Consider the following 26,314-nt stretch of genomic DNA (forward strand, 5'->3'; position numbering starts at 1 on the left):
CATGGTGTCTGCTCTCTAATTTAAGTAGTTTTCATATGATCTTCACCACACTTGGTCAGAAGTTGTATCTCACGTGCGACATCTCTAACATTTATAGTTCAACCGGAAATCTATGTGTATTCCGAAACACACTTCCAACTTTTATGCCCTTGGTAGAGTGGCATATAGCAGTTGAACTGTCCGTCAGTCAGTATGTCAGTATGTGTGTATGTCAGTCTGTCCGTCATTCCGATAAAAACACTTTAGCGTAAGCCATAACTTTTTCACTATTGAAGATAGCAACTTGATATTTGGCATGCGTTATGTATCTCATGGAGCTGCCCATTTTTAGTGGTAGGCGTTCAAGGTCAAGGTCATCCTTCAAGGTCAAAGGTCAAAAACATAAAAAATGTCAAAGCGGTATATCATAAAGTTGCACATTTTGAGTGGTGGAAATTCAAGGTCAAGGTCATCCTTCAAGGTCAAAGGTCAAAAAAACAAATACATTTGTTTTTCAAAGCGTTGCAATAGGGGGCATTGTGTTTCTGACGAACACATCTCTTGTTTATATTGATGTTAAATTTACAAATTCTAGCGTCAAATAAACCATCCTCATGCATTTAATGTTGACCTTTTTTCTGGACAAAAGTGTACAACATTTATGCGGCAATTTACGTCATGCTATCTGCTTGAAAAGCATGTGTGTATTGATTTTTGGATAAAAACTTTGTAGCGCAGAGAAAATTGAGATCTGTTGATTTAGGTTAAAAGTTTTATTGTTCTTTTGAGCAAACTTATATCTTGAATGATTTTGCATTGACATTTGCTCTAAATGAATTTCAAATAAAACGCTTCTCATCTTAATCGTTTCAGTCTTTCAGTTTAGTCATTATTGAAACTGTACTGTCTACTTATTGAAGAGAACATCCGGAAAAAACTGGATTTAGTGTAAGGTGTAATGAAAAGACCCGAAGCACGTCTTATTACCTATTATGTATGCTGCGGTGTTGTGACAAAAGGCATTAATTCAAGTTCAAAAATGATGCCGGTTGGTTGAAAAACATGGCCACCACGGGGGCGGGGCATTTTTCCTTATATGGCTTTGGTAAAACATTTTTAACACTCTACAGGTCAAATTTATTTTCCGATCATCATGAAACTTGGTCAGAAGATTTGTCAATGATATCTTTGATGAGTTCGAAAATCGTTTTGGCTGCTTTAAAAACATGGCCTCCAGGGGCGGGGCATTTTCCGTATATGGCTATAAATGTCTATAGTAAAACCTTATTAACAATCTAGATGCCACATTTATTGTCTAATTTTCATGAAAATTGGTCAGAAGATTGGTTTTAATAATATCTTGGATGAGTTTGAAAATAATTATGTTTGCTTAAAAAACATGGCTTCCAAAGGGCGGGGCATTTTTCCTTATATGGCTATTGTAAAATCTTGTTAACACTCTAGAGGCCACATTTACTGTCAGATTTACATGAAACTTGGTCAGAAGATTTATCCCAATAATATCTTGGTCGAGTGAAAAATTATGCCGGTTGGTCGAAAAACACGCCAGCCAAGGGGCGGGCATTTTTCCTTTTATGCAGTGCCGCTGATAAGCTGCGTATCTGCGTCTTTTACCCTATTAAAATGTTAAAGAGGAAAGAAATATATTATCATACGTATTGAAAACGCAAGCAAGTTTACTTAAAAAAGATTCGTCAAATTTAATGCGTACGATACAATAGCTTTAATCGAAAATGCTTTGCTCATTTTTGGTATATTGAAAGTATTATTGTTACACGGCGACAGTTTCATTTAGCAAGGGCCTGGATGAAAGAGCAGGACAACAGACAAAGTAATTCAAACGCACTGCGGACTAGATTTCATAGTTAAATAAAGATTCTGACAAAAATAATTACGACGGCATACATGCGTTTTCAATCTTACTTCATTCGTCGCTCATTGTGCATGTATTTGTAAAGCGTCTGTTCTTTCAGTTTCTATTACGATGCGAAATACAAATGTATAAGATAGGTAGAAATACGTCAGCGATGGTTGCCCTAAAATATATGTCTATATGTTTGAAAGTTACAAAGATTTCAGTTAACATCAGGTTGTTTTTTTAAGTTTAAAGTTTATATATTCATGTATTATGAACAGTTTCAATAATTTCAAGGATCAAAGGTATTATGAAACTTCAGTTTAATTAAGTTTATTATGATAGTTTACAGTTTTATTGAAACAATACAAGTGTGAAGCTTCAACAGAGGTAAAGAAGCAATGATTTTTAGGTATGAATTTTTATAACTTATTTCACCCTATTATAAGAAAGAAATCACCCTATTTTTCAAAATCAATGGGTGAAAACCCCTTTTCCCAAATAATTATCTGGGGCACTGTTATATGGCTATAGTAAAACCTTCTTAACCCTCTAGAGGCCACATTTATTTTCTGATCTTCATGAAACTTGGTCAGAAGATTTGTCCTAATAATATCTTGTTATCTCAGGTGAGTGACTTTGGGCCTTTCAGGCCCTCTTGTTGCTAAAAAATACGCCTCAACTCGAGTGCATAAAATGTTTTTTTTTATATCAGTTTATCAGTTATCCAATTGCTTCATCAATTCCTTTAGCTTGTCCACCCGTTTATTTTAAAAATTATGACACATATCTGATAAAACATGAATTCTTTATTTTTATTCAGAAACTTTTGTGTTTATGCCCCGGGATCGAAAAATCGGGGGTATATTGTTTTTGGCCTGTCTGTCATTGTATGTGTGTGTCCCAAAACGTTATCCAAAACTTTTACCTTGGTCATTACTTTTGCAATATTAAAGATAGCAACTTGATATTTGGCATGCATGTGTATCTCACGGAGCTGCACATTTTGAGTGGTGAAAGGTCAAGGTCAAGGTTATCCTTCAAGGTCAAAGGTCAAAAAAACTAATTCAAAAACTTTAGCCAAAATTTTAATCTTCTTCATAACTTATGCAATATTGAAGATAGCAACTTGATATTTGGCATGCATGTGTATCTCATGGAGCTGCAAATTTTGAGTGGTGAAAGGTCTAGGTCAAGGTCATCCTTCAAGGTAAAAGGTCAAATTTATGGCTTCAAAGCGGCGCAATAGGGGGCATTGTGTTTCTGACAAACACATCTCTTGTTTTTAAATGTGAATGTATGTAAATCTATAGTTAAAAGAAATAGGCAAAGATTACAAATGTAATATAACATGCCAATAATTTTGAAAATATTCTCTATTAATCAATATGTTGGTTTCAATAAGAAGATCACTTTATGGATTTATTAAAAATTTATTACAAACATTAAATGTGTTTGATAAAATAATGGCGTAACAGATTGATAGTAAGACATGAACAAACCAGGGCTGCTAGCTTGCCCGTCTTGAATGGTCATGTTAGTAAGGAAGTTCTTGATATCTAGATTTGTTGTTAATATAAAAAATGTTTAATTAATTGTCTCACTTGTGTAGAAAATGTTTTCATTCAGTAAAAAAGTCAATTTAATTCTTAAGTGCTTGAGAACGAATTTTGACTCAACATACTTGAAAAGAGGCTTATTGAAATTTAAAAAAACAAGCATTATTATGTATATTTTTTTTTTTTTTTTTTTTTTTTTTAAATATATATATTTATTCATCAATACACAATACACTTACACGCATGGAGTTATAACAGAAAAAAATACAAAGAAAAAACAATACTACAAACATCTGTCGAGAGTCTTACATGAGACTGTAGCAAAAAATAATTTAATACAATTCGACAAAATATATCGAAGCATAAAGATGCATATTCAGACTACAATTTTAAATGAATTATCTTAAAAAACTATTCCAAGTTGTTCTAAAAGTTTCTATTTGATTTTTATTGAAAGCAATTATCTCCTCAATTTTGAGCCTATTCTGAAGAAATGTTATAAAATGATTAATATTGGGTATATTGTTCTGGCACTTACTTCTAAAAATATAAAATTTTGCCAACAATGTGATAAAATTAACAATCTGTGACATGTTCGAATGACCTGTTGAAACGTTACAGAAGCTTATATGTTCATAATCAAAATATGAAATAAACGGCAAGTTCGCTGTTTGTTCGATATACACTTTAACACCGTTCCAAAAATGTTGAATTACAGGACATTCCCAAAAGATATGCACATTCGAATCTACTGACATACTACAAAAATCACAAATATTGGATTGTGTTAAACCACATAACAATAGATAGCTATTGTTTGGAATAATTTGCATAATATATTTATACTGGAATAATCTTAGCTTGGTATCATGTGTCAGTCTAAATGGTTGAATAAACAATTTATTCGTTTGCATTTCTTTGTTAAAATATAGTTCCCATTTAGCAATTGCCTTAATTGGATTGATCTGCTTTGACAGTACGAGTTTTTGATATACTAATTTACAGATTTTAGTTGACTCTGAAATTGATGAGAGAAAATATTCTTGCGGTTGATTACTAGTGTTTTCAGATTTCAGCTTTTCTTTCCATTCTAGTGGCACACTTTTTATAAGACTAAAGTATTTTAGAAAATCTCTGGTACTTAACCCGTACAAGTTTTGTAATTGCTCAAAACTATAAAATTGCCTTGTTCCATAGTCGTATATTTGTTCTATATGGTTGATTCCTTTAATATGCCATTCTTTATAGAAAAATAAACCGTTTGAATTTTTTATAAATGAATTATTCCAAATAATTTCTTTTCCGATTTGTGCGATTTTATTTTGTGCGTTAACCTTATTCCAGACCTTTAATATGTCCTTTAAAAATACTGAACGAATGTTTAGTGTGTTTATATCGTCAGGTTTGATGCGATTCTTTAAAATAAAGTAAATACCATAATTTTCTAGAAAAATACTGTATAATTTGGTTATTTTTGATTCAGGTTGATGTATAAATCGTTTAATCCAAGTAGATTTGAGACCATCCACAAAGCTATCTATATCAATCATTTTCAAACCGCCGTTTTCATATTCCTGTATAATTTGATCACGTTTTATCCTGTCGGGTTTATCATTCCACAAAAATGTGAACATATTTGTTTTTAAGGTTTTCATTTTATTTTCGTCTGGTCTTTCTAAAACTGTAAATGGATATATTAGTTTTGGTAATGCAAAAGTTTTGAATACTGTGATTTTTCCTATCAGTGAAAGATTCCACTTTCTCCATTTATGTAAACAGTTTTCAAATTCTTGAATTTATTTTATTACATATATTGTGTTCAGCCGTTAAATAAGTATTATTGTATATTGTTATTCCCAGTGTGGTCGCGCTTTCACAGTTCCAATCAAATTTTTTATGTGGACAAAATTTTACATTTTTGTTTATAAGTGCACCTAATTTCATTACAGAGCATTTATTGTTATTTAATTTTAAGCCGGATATAGCGGAGAATTTGTCAAGGGTAATAATTAAAAATTCAAATGACCTTTGACTGCCATCGAGAAGAAAACAGGCATCATCTGCGAATAATGTTTGTTTGAGTTCGATGTTACCAATGTGAATTCCTTTTATATTTGTATTATGTCGTATATAGTTAGCTAGTAATTCAATGCATATGATAAAAAGATACGGTGAGAGGGGACAACCTTGCCGTACTCCCTTTTTTATGTCGAAGAATTCAGAGAAATATCCATTATTAATTACACAAGATTTTGCATTATTATAAAACAGTTTCACCCACTGTATTAAAGACTGGCTAAAGCCCATGCCATCTAAACATGTGTACATAAAATTATGGTCTAAGCTATCAAAAGCTTTCTGAAAATCGGAGAAAAATATCAATCCTGTTTCATTTAAATCGTTCACTTTATCAATTACTTCATTCAAAATTCTTATGTTTTCTCCAATATATCTCCCTTTTATGAATCCTGTTTGATCTGAGTTAATAAGTGTTTGAAGAAAAGGTTTAATTCTATTAGCTATAGATTTACTTGAAATTTTATAGTCAACGTTTAACAAAGAGACTGGTCGCCAATTATTGATAGATAGAATATCTTTATCTTTTTTTGGCAAAAGTGAAATAAGCCCTTGTGTTTGTAGTTCAGTTAAATGTCCGGTATCAAATGAATAATTTATCGAGCTGATTAAGTATTTTTTTATGTCAGTCCAAAAGAGTTTATAAAATTCTGTTGTTAGTCCATCTGAGCCTGGGCTTTTGTTATTTTTCATGTCTTTTAGTGCCTGGAAGCATTCGTTTTCGGATAAATGGTCGGGGTATTGTTCTCTATCTTCGTTTGATAATTTCGTAAGATCTTGAAAAAATGGGTCACTGTTTTCTTGATCCAGAGTTACGTCTATTTTATAGAGTGAGGCGAAATATTGCTTAACGTGTTCTAAAATTTTTGCATGATCATGTTCTATTTCATCATTAATTTTAAGCTGTTTAAGTACTTTTTGTTCCGATCTTTTTGATTCCAAATTGGAGAAATATTTAGTATTTTTCTCGGCTCCCTCAATCCAGTCTGCTTTTGCCCTTATTAGAATGCCTTTGATTTTCTCTTCATTTATAGCATTAAAATTATCTTTTTCTGTTTGATATGTTTGTTGTAATATTACGTCATTAGGGTTCTTTTTTAATTGTTCTTCAATATCATGTAATTTTGCTTCGATTTTTGATTCTTTTTTTAAACTAAGTTTCTTTTTATATGTTGAGTATTTTATGCTCTCATCCCTTATCCTACCCTTAATGAATTCCCATAAAATATTAGGAGTCGTTTCTTTATTAAAATCAACTACCTCTTTTATTGAATTTTTAATTGAAGTTTTATAATCTTGATCAAATAGAAGTGAGCTATTTAGCTTAAAATAACCTGGGCCTCGTGTTAGCGTATCAAAAAGAATGCTGAGTAAAACAATTGAGTGATCCGATTTGAAGCCAGGATTGATAGTGCATTTTTTCGCATTACTAACCAGTGAAGATGCTAACAGAAAATAATCGAGTCTGCAAAATATTGGCGGGTCTGAATTCGAATGCCATGTATATTCCTCTGCATTTGGGTTAAAATTTCTGTAAATATCCACTAAATCGTGTATTTCCTTTATATCATTAATTTTATCGGAACACTTTTTATTGGTGTCATTTGTACCATTTAATTTGTCTTTTAAAAAGTTTTGCACGGCATTGAAGTCACCACCCACTATCGGCAAGAATTCATCTAGGTCAGCAATAGTATTTTCAAGTGTATTAAAAAACGTAATGTCATCATTATTTGGTGCATAAATGTTTATTATAGCTATTTTGTTATTGTTGACCAATAGTTTTAACACCTGAATTCTTCCTACTATAATTTCATTATGTTCTATAAATTGTATTTCACTTTTTCTATTTATCAAAATTCCTACTCCTAAACTGTTGGTACTTTGGCCACTTAAAAACGTATCCCCTGCCCAATCTTTGCCCCAGGCCGAATTATCGAGTTTGTTATCATAATGAATTTCTTGCAGCAGTGCTATGTCAATTGATTTTGATTTTATATAAGTTATAACTTGTTCACGTTTATTTTTACAATTAAGACCCTTGACATTAAAGGTGCACATATTAAGACTCGTCATGTTTTCCAGTGAAATAATTGGACTATGTTCTCATTATATTTATCATTGTGTTCGCGATACAATATCCTGATTTTTAGTTTTAAATATGCTTTCTTACATGAAGTAGATGAATTATATGTAGACCCGTATGCATTTTTGTAAGAAATGTAAATAATAAAGTTTTGCATTTTGTATGTAGAAAAAAAAAAAAGGAAAAGTGTCAAGGTTATTTGAGATGTACTCACAACAGCAATTTGACGTTAACAGAAATTCATATAAGTCAAAATATTATTTACATAGGGTTTGACAAAAACGCACGTATTTACATTCGTTATGTAAATAAAGGAAAATATAACTTATTATAAAAAATTTTGAGGGATACAAAGTTCTCCAACAACAAAAAATTCATTATTGTAAAAACAAAAATTTACAATTGTTCTTAGACAGATAGACCGCCAAAAAAACACTTTGTAATATGTGTTAAAAGTGTTGTTGTATTGCATTTCTGAAGCATTTAAAAGAGACGTCGTCTCTTACTACAGTATCATACAATATATAAGGGGAAACACATATGCATATAGACACGCATACAAATACATCTTAAAAAACATATGTACACATACATACACAGACATTAACGGCAGTTGCATGAAAGATGCAACAATGTTGTCTTTAATTGTTTAAAAAGTAAATGTGTTAATATTATCTACGTTTCATTTTTTTTACTAAAATCGTCCTTATTAATTAAACCTCCTACATTACTTAAACCTCATACTATATGTAGAAATAATCATTTGGGTCTATTATTTGTGCTTTTAAATTCCATCTCGCAAAGTCACTTTTATACATGCGAAAACGAAATTACAAAGCATAATTTTGCATAATTTTTTTAGCAATTATTGTTGTGTACCTTGATGAAGTTAAGGGCAATATATTAAATGTTAAAACGTGTTTGAATATAACAGTGTGTAACCATATTACTCATATTGCATACTTTACACGCCGTCCAATAGCTATGAATACATTATAAGTACGTAATAATGTTGTATCGCAATAAATTCTAAAACTTTATTTTGTGTCTATATTGTATGAAAAACCTATGTGTTGATCGCACTTAACCCCATACTATAATCTTACATGGATATAAGAAAAACGATGGGGTCGGCGACTTTAAGCTGTACATTTCAATAATGCTAAGTAATCTTAGATTTGCGAAAGCGAAATTTTCTAAGATTATTTTAGGCATTCATTCTTAGTTCCTTTTTGATCGAATGTTAACATAAAAATATGCTTTCTTAACAATATATTTTATATTTAAATGTTTATTTCTGAATGTGTCTATCTAAGTAACTCTTTGTATTCCTGTGCTCATATAACATATCGCGTAATATTTTGTTTTTAAAAGCACACACGTATAACCATCCTATTGCAAAAACCAATACACTAGAGCCTTATTTTAAAACACATAATGTGTACACAATTCGTCCTACTGTTATTCATACAAGACAGAGACATCTTTTTTCACATACTATAAACAAAATATTGCCATAATTTCAATTAAAAAGGCCTGCACACATTTCACCGCTTATAAACATACTTATAGCACACACTAATATATATAATGGACAAAAAGGCAACTGTGATGCTATCGTCGCATCAACCTCGGGAGCATGTCATGCATCATTAATTTTATTCAATAGATTGTCCGATTTACATTGTAACGTGTTGTAAATATCACCGTTAGAAAATGGCTTCATTACAAGATTCAATGACTTATCATCATTTCGGGCTTTACAGTGTATAACAAAGAATAACGTTTTTGAATACAACAGTTTGTAACCATATTACTCATATTGCATACTTTACACACCGTCCAATAGCTATGAATACATTATAAGTACGTAATAATGTTATATCGCAATAAATTCTAAAACTTTATTTTGTATCTATATTGTATGAAAAACCTATATGTTGATCTAACTTAACCCTATACTATAATCTTAAATGGATATAAGAAAACGATGGAGTCGGCGACTTTTAGCTGTAAATTTCAATAATGCTAAGTAATCTTAAATATGCGAAAGCGAAATTATCTAAGATTATTTTAGGCATTCATTCTTAGTTCCTTTTTGATCGAGTGTTAACTTAAAAATATGCTTTCCTAACAATAGTTTTTATATTTGAATGTTTATTGCTGAATGTATCTATCTAAGAAACTCTTTGTATTCCTGTGCTCATATAACATATCGCGTAATATTTTGTTTTTAGAAACACACAGGTATAACCATCCTATTGCAAAACCAATAGACTAGATTCTTATTTTTAAGCACATAATGTGTACACAATTCGTCCTACTGATATTCATACAAGACAGAGACATATTTTTTTACATAGTATAAACCAAATTTTTACATAATTTCAATTAAAAAGGCCTGCACATATATCACCGCTTATAAACATACTTGTATATTTTTTTATCAAATGTGGTATTTCTTGTTTATAGAGGAGGTATCTTTTCAAGAATAAGCACTATTATTTTACATGTTTTGGAGAATTTGTGCCTTTCATCCTGTATTATCATATTACCAGCTTTTGGTAAAAAAATTCAATTTTGTACCCCCTGTTGCAAAATAATTCATAAAAAATAGAATGTACAGAGTAATTAATAAAAACAAACAGAAAATGCTTTCTGAAACTTTAAATATTTATTTGACATCAATTTCTTATGTTTTAAATATTAATTGGTTTGTGCTATTTATAGTAATATACCAGACTTTGTGGCCTGTAATGGTTTGAGGTTTTTCATGCATACTGTTCTCAGGGTTGTTTTTTGCCTGATTTTCACAATCCCAAAAAGTATACTTTTTGCCCCAAAATATGGCAAAAAATTCCCTATTTCCAAAAAAATATTTTTTTTTAGAAAGAAGTGTCTTATGCGAATTTTATCTCATTTTTAATTCAATAACATCTAACAAAGTTTTTTATGATTTTGTTCTTTTAATTTGATTGATTATAAAGAGCTATATCAAATTTAGTATTTCCCTAATCAGTGAACTTTTTGTGAGGAAAAAAAGGCTAATGAATTTATTTTCCCAATTTCATGAAAATGCCAATAAAATTCCCAATTCCGAAGCCATGGCATATCTTCCCAAAAAGTGGGGAAAAAAACCTGGCTCTGCTATTTTATGGTCATGTGATAAAGAATGTTAGAGAACATAGTATATTTAATTGTGTATGAATTTAATGCTTGCAGCTGTTTGTAATAATAATTAAGTGTATTGATTTAAATGTCAATGAAGATGGATTGAATTCTTTCAAAACCATGCATCACCTATTTTGGTGTGTGTTGTTTTTCTGCAATTTTATTTTTAAAAATTTACTTTCTATTTCAGGTAAACCCTCATCACCAGCAGCATTGAACTTCACTGTCATTCAGAAATATGTGTATTTTGTTTGGAAACGTGGCTTCAATGGAGGACATCCACAGACATTTGTTATTCAATTATCTAAGGATTCTACAGACAATTACATCAACCACACAACCGTCATTGAGGAAGCAAGTATTGGACCTGATGACACGGTTACATTTAATATAACCAGCCTTGATGTGGGTGTTTATCATGCAAGACTTTTGACATTTAATGCCATTGGAGCAGCTGATCCAGTGATGTTTGGTGTGTTCAGGATTGCAAAAGGTATACATTTATATGCCTTCCATCAGTGCCAGTGGGGATATATGTAAATTGATTTTACTGAAACTCCCACAGTTCAGTGACCTTTATGGGTAGATGATCAATGAAGAAAGTTAATTTTACTGAACACAGTTTTGGCAGAATTATCGACCTTTTGATGCCACAGATATGATGACATATAGCAGTTGGATCGTCCGTCTGCCCATCTGTCTGTCCGCATTCCATTTTCCGGACTTTTTTTCGAAACGCTATATAGATATTAGATATTGACCTAATATTTGATGTGTGTGTTTACCGACATGACTTATAGATGAAGTGTGTGGCAAAGTTAAGGGCCTTAGACTTGGACTTTTTCTCTATAATAACTCATTTTTGGTATTCGACCTACATAACCTACAGATGAAGTGTGAGTTTTGTACAGGTCTATTGATTTTTGGCAAAGACATAGGCCTTGGACTTATAACTATTCTCTATAATAACTGTTTTTGAAGGTTTTTTATGCAACACTTTCATATATTGAACTAATTTTTGGTATGTGGGTCTACCTACCAGACCTTCAGATGAAGTGTGAGTAAGGTTTAGGTCCATTGATTTTTGGTAAAGTTTTTGGCTTTGGACTTTTTGAAATTGTCTTCATAATAACTGTATTCTGGAGGTTTTTTTGCCAACGCATTAAGATATTGATGTTATTTTTATGCCCTCTCCATATAAATGCAGTAGGGGTGGCATATAGCTAATGAACTGTTGGTCTGACAGTCCTTCCAGTATTTTGTTTTCTGGAGTTTTTCATGCAGCGCTTATAGATATTACACTGATTTTTGGTATGTGAGTCTACCAACATAACTTACAGATGAAATGTGAGAGTTGTTCCGGTCCATTAATTTTTGGCAAAGTTATGGGCCTTGGACTTAGACATTTTCAGTTTTAGCTGACCTGTCACAAAGTGAAATGGTGAGCTTATGTGACCGTGTGATGTCCGGCGTCGGTTGTGCGTGCGTGTGTGCGTGCGTCCGTCAACAATGTGTTTGTGTAGACAGTAGAAGTCACAGTTTTGATCCAATCTTTATGAAATTTTGTCAGAATGTTTATCATGATGAAATCTGGGTTGGGATTGTATTGGGGTTATTTGGGGTCAAAAATAGGTCACTAGGTCAAATAATAGAAAAACCTTGTGTAGGCAATAGAGGGCACAGTTTTCATCCAACCTTTTTGAAATTTGGTTAGAATGTTTATCTTGATGAAATCTGGGTTGGAATTGTATTTGGGTCATCTTGGGTCAAAAACCAGGTCACTAGGTCAAATAATAGAAAAACCTTTAACAGCATAACTAATTACTTTTCACTAGGTGTATAATAATAATTTATATATCAGATTTAAGAGAATACACTTTTCTTTATTATGGTTTTTATTTCATGATTATCCATAAAGGATAAGTGTTATTTATCGTTGCTTAATTATTGAACAATGCGGATTATCGGTATTTTCACACGTCCGCGGTAGAGTGCAATATGGTGGAGACGGTTTGGTGACGGTGGGTATTTTCCACATGTTTTGGGGTAAGGTAAATCCTAATGAATATTCATGAAGTGAAATTAACCGACCAGAGGAGAAATTTCCCTTCATGATGCTGCAACTTCCGGTACAATCGGCTAGTAAACAATTGTGTTAGAATGGACCAAAGTCTGCGTAAATTTGTCGGAAACTTAATCGGTATGTATCACTAGAAGTTATATCGTTAAAAAGTACATACTCTAAGCTTTAATTCGATGTATTTCATGACCAAGTCGGTTCAAGTTTACCGTAAAACATTTTTGTTCAAAGTTCAGTGGTTACGAAAATCCCGAAATCTTCTACGGCGAAGCAATGGCCGCCATTTTGAATTTCCTTCGCTTAGCGTAAAAATAACGAAATATTCACAGAATAAAGCCTTATTAAGAAAAGGAAAACACTACAGTGAGTGTTAATCAATTCATCTAATATATTTCTGTGTTTTCTGTCACTAATTTATTATTTTCTGTTTGTAAGGACATTTAAATTCTAAACAAATTATGTAAACAGTACTGTATATCATTTCGGATACGCATCATTTCGTCTAGCGATTTTAAACCATAATATACCAGTTAGTTTTTGTAAACTGATTTTGCACGAAACAAATAATAATATACATGTTATATAAGTATTAAGGATTTTTATGATTAAGTTGTTTCAATATATATGTTCAATATTACATGTGCAGAGGACAGTATTTAGGTCTTTACTACTTTAGACATTTGGTTCTCATTATTTCTCATTGTGCACAATTGCAATCTGTATCTTAAGTATGTGTCAGGTGTATTGTAATCCAACAAAACTTCCATGGTCTGATCTGAAGGGAGGATATGAAGATTGACTCCGGAAACTTTCCAGGCCCTTGCTGCCAACACATTGGTTTAACTATGCAAGTATTGAACGACTATTCAGTTCATAAAGGCAGAACAACTGACCAACAGACTTGTTATTGAGTTAAAACGTTATGTTAACAAAGATAATCTCCCAATAACAGTACTGATGGAATTGTTGAGACGTTTACATCCATCTGATGCAAATGACATTACACTGAAATACAGGGTGAATAATGCTGGTGAAATAAACATTAAATGGAAAGAAGAAAGTGAAAGGATTTTTATATTCAATAATTGTATATAATTATATTTTAGTTTTATTAATGTTTACATAAATTGGTTTGTGAATTTATTCTGTTATAAAAGTAAAAAAGGAAAAAAGCATTATTTTCATTATGGATAATCATCCTGTATGTAAACTATAAAGGGACATTTTTACAATTTTTACTCAATGTATAATGTCTATTTGTGTGTATTGACAATAAAATGTATTCTGTTCAACCTCATGTTTGTTTGTTTAATGATTTTACTTATATTGACATGTTTAATACGTTAAATTTTATGTAAAAATCAATTATAATAGAAAAACCTTGTGTAGACAATAGAGGTCACAGTTTTCATCCAATCTTTATGATATTTGGACAGAATGTTTATCTTGATAATATCTGATTTTGAATCGTATATGGGTCATCTTGGGTAATTAATTAGGTCACAGGGCCAATTCTAGTAAAACCTTGTGTAGATGAAAGAGGTCACAGTTTTCATAATGTCTTAATAAAATTTTGTCAGAATGTATTAATTAATGAAATCTGGCTTGGGATTGTATATGGGTCTGATAGAATTTAAGTTGATGTAGCTAGGTTAGTCAGGCGAACTGAGTTTTTACGCCGTGCTTTCAGATATTTAGTTGATTTTGGGTATTTGAGTCTACCTACATCACCTACACGATGATGAAGTGTGGGTTTTGTTCCAGTCAATTGTTTTGGGGCAAGTTATGGGCCTTGGGCTGAGAGATGTTTGTATAATAACCGTTTTTCCTGATCTTTTGTGATCGGTCTTTGTCCATCGTCTGTCCGTCCGTCCACATTTGTTCGTAAACCTCTAGAAGCCACATTTCTTGTCTGATCTTCATGAAATTACGTCAGAAGCTTTGTCCCAATGAAATCTCGGTCGAGTTCGAAACTGGGTCGTGCCGGGTCAGACAACTAGGTCACTAGGTCAAAAAAAGAAGAAAAATCTTGTAAACACTGTAGAAGTCACATTTCATGCCCAATATTCATGTAACTTTGTCAAAATGTTTGTCTTAATGATATCTTGGTTGAGTTTAAAAGTCGTTCTGGTCTGTTGTAAAACATTGCCGCCAGTGGGCGGGGCAGTTTTCCTTATTTGGCTATTGAGAAAGCTTGTAAACACTCTAGAGGCCACATTACATGTTGGATCTTTATGAAACTTGGTCAGAAGCTTTGCCCCAATCATATCTTGGTCGAGTTCGAAACTTGATCATGCCGGGTCTAAAACTAGGTCACTAGGTCCAAAAAAAAGAAAAACCTTGTTAGCACTGTAGAAGTCACTTTTCATGCCCAATCGTCATAGAACTTTGTCAAAATGTTTGTTTTAATGATATTTTGGTTGTGTTTAAAGGTGGTTCCGGTCCGTTGAAAAACATGGCCGCCAGTGGGCGGGGCAGTTTTCCTTATTTAGCTATTGAGAAACCTTGTAAACACTCTAGAGGCCACATAACTTGTCCGATCATTATGAAACTTAATTAGAAGATTTATCCCATAGATAACTGAATTGAGTTCGAAACTGGGTCATGCTGGGTCGAAAACAAGGTCGATAGGTCAAAAAAGGAGAAACCTTGTAAACGATGTAGAAGTCACATTTCATGCCCTATCTTCATGTAACTTTGTCAAAATGTTTGTCCTTATGATATCTTGGTTGATTACAAAAGTGGTTCCGGTCAGTTGAAAAACATGGTGGCCAGAAGGCGGGGTTGTTTTCCTTATTTGGCTATAGAAAAACATTCTAAACACTCTAGAGGGCACATTTCTTGTCAAATCTTCATGAAACTTGGTCAGAAGGTTTTTCCCAATGATAGCTTGTAAACACACTAGAGGCCATAACTTTTGTTCAATAATGATGATACTTGACCAGGATGTTTTTCTTGATGATATCTATGCTAAGTTTGACATTGGGTCATGAGGGGTCAAAACCTTTGTCAGGTGGTCTAAATCTTACTAAAACCTTGTAAATACATGTAGAATTAGCATTACTTGCAAATGTTTGCATGCAGAAAACCCATGCAAATGGACAAAACTCAATCAGAATTAATCATATGCTCACACTGCAAAAGTTAACAGAAGAGAACCAATCTATATGCTCTAGAGTACTGAATTTTCACTAAGCAATGAAAAAGGCTTGTAAAGAAGGTGAGAGAACTAGGGCCATCCTGGCCCTCTTGTTTTTTAAGCGAATTTTTCAGATATTGAGCTCATTTGTATGACCCCTGTAATGGATTGCATATAGCAGCTGAACTGTCCATCCGTCCGTATGTCAGTCCGTCCTGCATTCTGTTTTTTGAAGAGTTTTTTTATGCGGCGCTTTAAGATATTTAGCTTATGTTTGGCATACGAATCTATATTCATGCTTTACAGATAAAGTATGAAATTTATTTTGGTCCATTGATTTTTGTTGAAGTTATTGGCCTTTTCTTTTGAAATTTTCCAGAGTTATTTTATGTAACGCTTGCAGACATTAAGCTGTTTTTTGGTATGTAAGTCTATCTAGATGACTTACAGATGAAGTGTGTGTTTTGTTCTGGTACATTTGATTTTGACGAAGTTTTGGGCTTAAAAATGTTCTGTTTTCTGGAGTTTTTAACGCAATTCTCTCAGATATTGATCTGATTTTTGGAATGTGAGTCTACCTACATGACCTACAGATGAAGTGTGAGTAAGGTTTGGGTTAATTGATTTTCGGCTAGGTTATGGGCTTTGGACTAAGAAATGTTCTTTATAATTACTGTTTTCATGAGTTTGTTTAACCAGGTTGTCCGAATGAAAAAACTGGTTATTAGATTGGCGAATGTCGGCGGGCGGGCTGGTGGGCTGGTGGGCGGAACAAGCTTGTCCGGGCCTTTACTTTGTCGTTAATTGTGAGATTTTAAAATCATTTGGCCCGTTTGTTCACCATCATTAGACGGTGTGTCATAGCGAAAGAATTACGTCGATATCTCCAAGGTCAATGTCACAATTTGAGTTCAAAGGTCAAAAACGGCCCTAAATGAGCTTGTCCGGGTCATATCGATGTCGTTTATTGTGAAATTTTAAAATCATTTGGCACATTTGTTCACCCTCATTGGATGGTGTGTCGCACGAAAGAATTACGTGGATATATCAAAAGTCAAGGTCGCCACGACTAAGAATAGATTGATTTTCCAACAATTGGGGTAACTATGAACAATCAGTAACAATGCACTTTTTGAGTTGACTCCTTTTATCAGACTTTTTTTCAAATTGAAATCAAGGTCGCCACGAGTAAAAATAGATTGAATTTGAAACAAGTGGGTAATAATGCACATTTTTAATTGTCTCCCTTGATCAAATTAAATTAAAAACCTGGTTTTGTGACTATTTTGTCCCTTGTTATGCAATGCTTTCAGATATTTAGCTCTTGTTAATGCCGCCCTTACCGTGTTGGTTTGTCAGTCCGTTCGTCCGACATTCCAGTGTCTGTTTTTTTAACGCAACTCTATCAGATATTGAGCTGAATTTTGGTCTGTGAGTCATCCTACATGACCTACAAATGAAATGTCAGTTTTGTTTTTCATTTTTTTAGCGAAGTTTTGGGTCTTGGGCTTCAAAATGTTTCCATTTTCCGGACATTTTTTGCAACACTTTTAGGTATTGAGCTGATTTTTGTTATGTGAGTCTACCTACATAATCTACAGATAAAGTGTGAGTTATGCAACACATTCTGATATTGAATTTATTATGCCCCCGTTCGAAGAAGAGGGAGTATATTGTTTTGCACATGTCGGTCCGTCCGTCCGTTGGTCCGTCGGTTGGTTCCTCCACCAGATGGTTTCCGGATGATAACTCCAGAACGCTTAGGCCTAGGATCATGAAACTTCATAGGTACATTGATCACGACTAGCAGATGACCTCTATTGATTTTCAGGTCACTATGTCAAAGGTCAAGGTCACGATGACTCGAAATAGTAAAATGGTTTCCGGATGATAACTCAATAATGCTTATGCCTAGGATCATGAAACTTTATAGGTACATTGATCATGACTGGCAGATAACCCCTATTGATTTTCAGATCACTACGTCAAAGGTCAAGGTCACAGTGACAAAAAAACGCATTCACACAATGGCTGCCACTACAACTGACAGCCCATACCGGGGGCGGGCATGCATGTTTTACAAACAGTCCTTGTTTTTGATATGTGAGTCTACGTACATGACTTGCAGATGAAATGTGAGTTTTGTTCCGGTCCATTGATATTTGGCGAAGTTGGATTTAACAATTTTTCTCGAAAATAGCTGCAGCTGTGTGGTTTCAAAGCTAAGTGGGGGGCACAATTTAGCCTCCTTCCGGATGCGGGAATAACAACACTCAATTTTGATGGCTTTGTAAATTGAATTTATTTCTATTTATTTCCCGTGTTTTGATTGAGTTTTTGTTCAGACAACTTTTAGTATTTGTCTAGCAAATTATTATCCGGATTATTTCATAGGTATTGCATTAAACTTTTGTTTAATTTATGCCAAAGGGCTGAGTGTATTCAAGCTTACACATGGCGTTCTCTTTAACAATAATAAACTAGGAAGAATGTTTATCATTTGCATTATGGGCAAATAATGATTTTATTGTGCCGTATGCCAATCTGGTCATCTATATATGACCAGTTAATTGTTTCATAGGTATTATTCTTGTCTTTCATATACCGGCTGCACGCAGTTTTGAAGTGCTCATTCTGCAATGTCACCGGGTACCGGGAAAGACGTTGACCACATGGCTCTGGCCATATGTTGGTCGACATCAGACCATATAGCTCCCGCATTACGTCAGTCTTTGTCCGGGGACGTCGACCATGTGGCTTCGGCCATACGTCGGTCTGACGTCGACCACATGGCTCAGCCATGCGTCGGTCTTTTCTTGGTAACCTCCACGGTCATATTATGATCGGTCCATTCACCGAGTACTGGTCCGGTACTGTCACCGAGCACCGAGTGCTCATTAACGAGCAACGGGTACCGGTCACCAAGTGCTCGGTGCCGGACATAAGTCCGGTCACGGAGTGCTCCGTACCAATCACCGAGTACCGGCCACCGAGCACCAAGTGCGCGTTATCGGGCACCGGTCTGGTCACCAAGCACCGCACCGGGTACCAAGTGCTCAGTGCCGAGCACCGAGTACTTGGTGCCGAGTACCGAGAACCATTCACCGAACACTGAGTGCTCGGTACCGAGCACCTAATGACGGACACCGAGTACCGGGTACTCGGTACCGAGTGCCAAGCACAAAGAACAAGTGGCTCAAAATACAGAAAAAGATGCTTTTGAAATAAAATAATAACAACGTAAACATCATTTTGTATTATTTTTTTATCAAACGTTTTTTCTTGTTTGTAGAGGAGGTACAGTTTCAAGAATGAACACTATTTTTATACATGTTTTGAGGAATATGTGCATTTCATCCTGTATTATCATATTACCAGTTTTTGGTTAAAAACATACAAACAATTGTTTTGAAAGTTTGTAACCTCCTGTTGCAAAATAATTTATTAAAAAAACAATGTTCTGAATAATTATTTTTTTTATGACGCTTGCAGACATATAGCTGATTTTTAGTATGTGAGTCTATCTACATGACTTACAGATGAAATGTGTGTTTTGTTCTGGTTTTGGCGAAGTTATGGACCTTATACTTCAAAATGTTTCGTTTTCTGGAGGTTTTTTACGCAATGCTCTCAGATTTGGAGTTACCATTTCCGTTTCTGGTATTGCGCGGTCACCAAATCTCCTCTCCAACTTGTCAACTAACTCCAAGTAGCCAAGCTCCATCTCCCTACCAATTACAAAGGCATAGTACTCACTCGCCTTTTCCGTCAAGCAAATACCACCCCACTTACGAACATACAGGTGTATTTCTCGAATTTGGTCTTGAAAACATGTGGTGAGGTAAGGCAACATGACCCGACTGCACTGGTGGCAGCTTATAAGTTTAGTTTGGTTGGATGCCGGAGTCATTTAATTAAATTTGACCGCCCACCAACACATATTACAAATGACCCGCCTTTGAGACCGGAGCCTAGGTCATTAACTAGCACTATACCGGCTGTGTACCCAGTACCATGGCATGGTATTGACGATGTTACGTCCAATTTTCCATTGGCACATGAGTCACTGATTGGTTTTTACCAGACTGCACCCCATGTTCCGGCATATGCGCACTGAAATTGCTTCGGCTGCGCCTCCCATGCCACTGGTTTCGGTGTCGCAGCCCAATATTGCACAGGCTGCTTCACTGACCCCTGCTTGACCGGTTCAGTGACTGTTCCACTAATTTGCGTCAACCTCTCTTCATTCCACTCCCCTCCTAAGTACCTTTCAGTTTGGTCTCCGCCATAGATTCAGATGTACTGAACCAAAGCATGACCGACGTTAGATATGTAGATACAAATGATAATTATGAAATGTTAATTCAATATGAAAATTGGGTCATTTAGTAAAGAAAGTGATTTTTGAAACAATAAAATTAACTTTCAGTTATTGCAAACTGCTGGGAAACATGAATACAAAATAAATAAAACCCCTTAACATTGGACCGTGTAAGAACTAATGTCCATTAATTTTGGGGACTACGGTAATTGCAGTGTGAAAAAACAACGTGGAACTTAGATTATTATTATCAGGCTACACTCTTTGAAGCGTTCAAGCAAAGAAAAAATAAGGGAATAAAACACCTTCTAATGCCATATGATTATTTTTTAAATAAAAAAGTAATTACAGTATTAAACCTCACTTGTATTGAAATTGTGATTAAATACCGAATCAATTTACATGTTTATAACTCGTAATCAAAAAATTCTCTATTTGAGTATATAAATACTAAAGAGAAATGCACGAAATTAACCAGTTATTAATTTGCAGCTCGGGAAATTGTGATTCAATCACAAATAAATATATAACTTGTACCGATACATGAGGTATATGAGCATATAACTACTCAATAGAAATGTCAGAAATTTACCACTAAATAATGTGTAACCAGTGGAATTATAACTTACTCAATAAATTGTTATTTTCCACTGCTGACATTTATTTTTAGAAAATCACAATCATATAGGAGCGAGTAAATACGACAGAGTAATTTACACAAACACTGCTTTAAATTTAACGGTGTGATAAATTATTGGCATTAGCAATCCATTAATCCAGTAAAAAAAGAACACCTAAAAATAGAAGAACAGATCAAGCAGTTACACGGTTCAACGAACCACAATATGACGTTAATAGTTCAACCTAAAATTCAGCAAATAAGCTGACAAAAACCGACGAAATCTTTTTAATTAAATGGAAAGTACTTTGAAAGTATCTTAACAAAAATATTTCAGTAACAGAACGTGACCAAAACAACGATAAAAAATGGACAATTTCAAAAAATTTGTTTTTTTAAGATGGCCGACTCCGAACGCGGAGGTTAAAATTCCCGACTGTTAACAAATACAAATGCTGCAGGTTTGGTGCTCGCAGCGCCAATTTTAGTGCTTATCAATGGAAACACTATTCAACTTACCTAAGTTACTTGAATTTGTCTCCATCTTTGTTAACAGCGCAGTATAAACCTCCTTGAAGAACTCAATGAAGTCTAGCACTGCACTGGCGTTCTATATGCGTTCTTCGGTGAAAAGGGCAATCAGGCAAAACGGTCGGCACGGTCACAATATAAAATGTTCAATCGAATCATTGTTAAACTTGGCCATTATGTTAAGCGGACTAATATCTGTGCAGAATTCAATAATCAGAAACATCGCCCGAAGAACTATTGAATAAAAGGCCTTGAATGATCCTAATTTTGGAAAATTAATGCCCTTTCTCCAATTCTACATATAAGTTACCCAGACATTTATATGGGCGAAGTATGTGACAAGTTGGCACTTTTGTTGCCTTATATAATATAACATTCATTTTTTCTTCCCAACGTCTCTTTTAAGACAAAGTTTCTCACTTTTTGCTGAAATGCCTTTATACAAAGTTTATATTGATAAGAAATCGAGTTATACTACTGCAAGGGAGACTTTACACGTGCAATTATGAGTACCGCGGAAATTGAAGAAGTAAAGAATAGGGTAGGCTTGGATAAACAGATAATTGTGTACAACTTTAAACCGAATTTATATTTGTTACTTCTACTTACAAAGAATCGGATAATGCACTGAACAGAAATTAACAGACACTTATACGCGTTTAGACATACATTTTAAATGTAATCATGGGCGGTTGAATAAGCCATCTTTATTGCATTTTAACACAAGCGATGCGCGTGGTAACATAACTTAATAATGCGTATGTTCCTCGCGATTTACTTTTGAAACAACTTACATCTTACTGTTGTTTTTCGTGTTTGTTAATAAAAGATACTGATATTATTAATGACAAGTACAATAACGGATATTTGGTTATAGATAATGCAAAGTGTTTGCACCAATGTAGCTTTATGTGTGACTAAAATAATGGCAGTCGAATAATATTTTGGTAAAAATGGTAACAGGTTCATTTATGTGGCTGTGTCATTAAAGATAGTTTTGTCAGTCTGTTGTAGTGTGTTCGATTGTTGAGTTAGTATGAAAATGATATTCTAGTAGACGTTTCAAAATGGTGTTACACCGCGTTAGGAGTAAAATCATTATTGTAAATATTTACTTAACCTTACATATACAAGTTTTTAGATATTTTAAAACTTATAATTCAAGAGTCCGATGAGGCGGAATTCACTTCCAGTGCTAGTACAGGTGCGATCGCTGGTGGAATAATTGGAAGTCTCTGTGGAATCCTTATCATAGCACTCGCTGTTGTTGCAATGATGAGATATGAAATTAAATGCGTCCGGAGGCAAGGTATGGTGACACTTAGTATCGAACTGTTCCAAACCATTACAATGATATTTTAGCAAGGTAAAAATACATATTAACAATGTTAAGAATCGTTTTGTTTATGACAATAACTGTGGAAATTCTATGGAAAGTGATTGTATGGACACGTCATGTAAACTGTTGTACATTAAAAAATGAAATATTGCAAAACACATGTTAAGTTCATAGCCGATAACTACACGATATCTAAAGAATAATATGATATATGGCATATTGTTTCAGTCCTTCGGAACGGCAGGTGAGCATAAACCGTACTTGAAATGTTTATACCTCCTTGTAGTTTAAGGCATTAATCATCGCTCTTGTCTGTTCTGGCGTGCGCTGTCATGTCTGTAACTCCGAAAATAAGTACGTAGCTATGTCCAGCATATTTAACTTGGTGGATATCGCTCACATAGATGTAGATGATCGTAAAGAAAGTAATTTGAGCTGAAACGATTTTTGTCTGAAAATGCCTTTCCAAAAACTAGGTTACCTTCGTAGGAATTTACATCCCTTTAGCGCAATTACGTAATAACCTTAGTTACTATTTAACTTCCGGGGACTGCTTTCTCAGACATTGATTTAAGCATGTGACTAAAACCCTTAAAAAACTAGGTGCTATCCTAGTATTCGAAAAAAGTTTTTACCCACATTTCCTTGTAAACTTCCGAGGACTTTGTGTGAAATCCATTTATTTCAAGTATGCGATTATAAGTCGCGTCTAAAACGTGAAATTTAACAATAAAAAGCTAAACGTTTGATAATGTATATTTATAATAGGTTATAAAATTGAAAGAACTAAAAAAATCATCTTCTTATTATTTAGCCTCAAATCTAGTATTCTCGCGTTTTCTTCATTGCATGTTTGTGTGTACATTTAATAACTAATGATCGATATATATTGGTAGCGATAAATGTTTTCCCGCAGATTTAACAAGAACTTCGCGCAAATATGTGTTTGTAAACAAAAGTCAGAGTGCATAAATGCCCCGATAATAGCCGACCATCGAGAATACCAGGTTAGAGTATAGCGTGTGAGATTGTTAAAAGGGTTATTACAAATAGGGAAGATACATCGCAAGTCTAGCTAGTACAAATCTATCTTGTTTTACTGATATTACACGTTTATTCCCAACAGATAATTGGATGTAAGGCTAATACAAATTCTAAAGTCGCACACGACAGGGTCTTAAGAATATGCGTTTAAAACGAAACAGCTTATTCGGTGTATTCGCATAATGTAGATAACGATAAGGATTTTGATGTTGTGACAACTTACACGCCAATCATTGTCCCACATGTTTCCGTCTCAAAGTTAAGTATATCATACACAGTTTAACTGTTTCCATTGTTTGCTTCTTGCTGTTTCACCAACTGAAACCTCAACATCGTATATATATTCGTATATTGCATGCTGCGTACGCTTTATTCATAAGGTTTAAACTAATGATTAATTAATGCAATAATGACAATATATATTTCTTTAAAGCAAAAATAAATTAAATTAATACACATTCCATAACAAATTTAGGGAGTGTACATGTTTGCGTTTAGCACATGTAGAATATTTATAAATTACATTACTTTTCAATTCTTGTATTTTGACTAAAACTTAATTTGAATGCTATGAAAGTAAATTGTTGTTTTTGAAACCGCATCCAAATAAAGTTACACAACGTTTGTCAATAAAGTTAAACTCCGTTGTTCTTTCCTTGACAACATTTGACTTAAATATTTGCATATCAGACAATACAATTGTATTTAATTAATACACTACCTTGTATATTGCGTGATGTTTAAACTAGAAACGATGTTTTATAATCCTGACAAAATTTATAGATTTCAAATCAATAATTGGAGTGCGAAAAGTTTGCATTGTTGCCATTTAAATATTAAATGATAATTATCGCGTTCGATTTGTATTTCATTGCATTCACGTTCAAACCAAGCTTTTACTCCACACGCAAAGTCATTTTTAGATATCATTTAATTAAATGAAAACAATCAAAATAAACCGATTTTATAAGTATGTTTTACGACAAAAAATTATTTAAATACTCGTAATAGAACGTACCGTATGCTTGCTCAACTATTCATTGTTTGCTTATGGTATTTCAATACCTTAAAATGCGAATGGCAATAAATAAAAGTCGCAAGAAGTGAACAGGGACATCACTCGTGATTGCGCTAGGGAAGTTACCTGTAAAGGCCATTGTCTCCGATTCCACTTTAGAATACATAGTCCGCTGAATCTTTTGTTTTTTCTTCGTTTTAGTTTCTGCGAAAATTCTGATTTAAATATCACAACTGATTACCCTTAAATTGTTGAAGATGGTATAAAGAAAGGATTTGAGCTGCGATGAGTTAAGATTGGCAGATTTTCGGCCTTCTGTCCGTTTTTTCAATACAGAATAGTTTTAGTACCAACTTTTTTTTTATAATCTTAAACTACTGGGAAAATCTCGCTCACTCGTGCAGTCTAATGACCTGAAAGCGTACATGATTGTGTGACCTGTATAGAATGTTAAATGGATTGGCCTGTATCCAAACATGTTTTTGGGGTCATCAGTGTCTGTAACGCATTTCTAGTTACATATAATTCTACCATGAAATGCGCGTGAAATGTATAGCCGACTTTTATTGTTTCACAATTTCACATGCTCGATACACCAATATATAAATAAGATGTTTACTTTGTTTTTTAGTATTATCATTTATTAAATATTTAATGTTAAGTATACATGTTTTGTATTCGTTATATTATGTTATATAAACATTTCGTAAGAAGAAAGTCCATTTTCGTTGCCTTAGGTCCTTTAAAATGGGCTTTATTTGACTTTCTTTATGACCCATTCATTATATGGTTAAATACATTCATTGTTTTATGCGCCCCTTACAGACAGAATGAAACTACATCGCCGTGTGAGGGCAGTGGTACCGACTTTAACAATAAGGCTTACGAAACTCTTGGTAAGTTATAATTGCTAAGGTAGTTGTTTTGTTGCGCGTTAAAGATTTTACATTTACGGTACAATATCAACGACAATGTTTCAAATTATTAGGGTCCGCTCTAAATGAGTTGCAGAATTATCAATACTGAGAAAACCAAGTCGTGAATTCAACGTTTGATTATTTGTAGCGTATAAATATGATTGCGACTATAAATATAATGAACATAGCCAAATTAAATAACTTGAATGTCTTCACCTGATGACATTAATAAGTAACACAATCCCCATTTAATGAGGTTAATACGTAAGTACAAACACATATATTGCTATATTCTTATCTTTCAGATGTTGATCAAGGGTAAGTACACGTTGATTAATTTAGTAATACCGTATGCAATGACTTACGCACAGCACAAACTATGCATTTATCAATACTGTTTTTGTGTCAAGAACCAAGTCGAATCAATTGTATAATCTGTTTAAGGAAAGCCATCTACATGTCATTGAGTCGACAGGCTGTGCAATGCAAAACTCATGTGCATTTGAAATCAGAGGATAATGCAGGTATTCTGTGTGAATAGTATACAAATGTTTCTATT

At 33.7% G+C, this 26,314-nt stretch overlaps 2 protein-coding genes across 7 annotated transcripts in view; both read left to right on the forward strand.

The window, feature by feature from the left end:
- The window catches only part of LOC127860277 (nephrin-like), a 393,077-nt gene that overhangs the window by 178,054 nt on the left and 188,709 nt on the right, over positions 1-26,314 (forward strand). The window contains exon 11 of one of the 4 annotated variants that reach the window (XR_008039665.1): positions 17,958-17,982. The exons of the other annotated variants lie outside the window; for them this stretch is intronic. The gene's annotated coding sequence lies outside the window, so the exon portion shown is untranslated. Of the gene's footprint in view, positions 1-17,957; positions 17,983-26,314 lie in introns of those variants that run through there. 4 annotated transcript variants of the gene reach the window in all.
- Positions 1-26,314, forward strand: part of LOC127860273 (hemicentin-2-like) — a 483,526-nt gene that overhangs the window by 64,240 nt on the left and 392,972 nt on the right. For 2 of the 3 annotated variants that reach the window (XM_052398267.1, XM_052398266.1), the window contains one exon: positions 10,938-11,240. The exons of the other annotated variant lie outside the window; for it this stretch is intronic. In XM_052398267.1, the coding sequence (XP_052254227.1) occupies positions 10,938-11,240 (303 nt within the window). The remainder of the gene's footprint in view (positions 1-10,937; positions 11,241-26,314) is intronic. 3 annotated transcript variants of the gene reach the window in all.

The sequence above is a fragment of the Dreissena polymorpha genome, chromosome 15 (assembly GCF_020536995.1).
Source record: "Dreissena polymorpha isolate Duluth1 chromosome 15, UMN_Dpol_1.0, whole genome shotgun sequence".
In the NCBI taxonomy this organism is placed as follows: Eukaryota; Metazoa; Mollusca; class Bivalvia; order Myida; family Dreissenidae; genus Dreissena; species Dreissena polymorpha.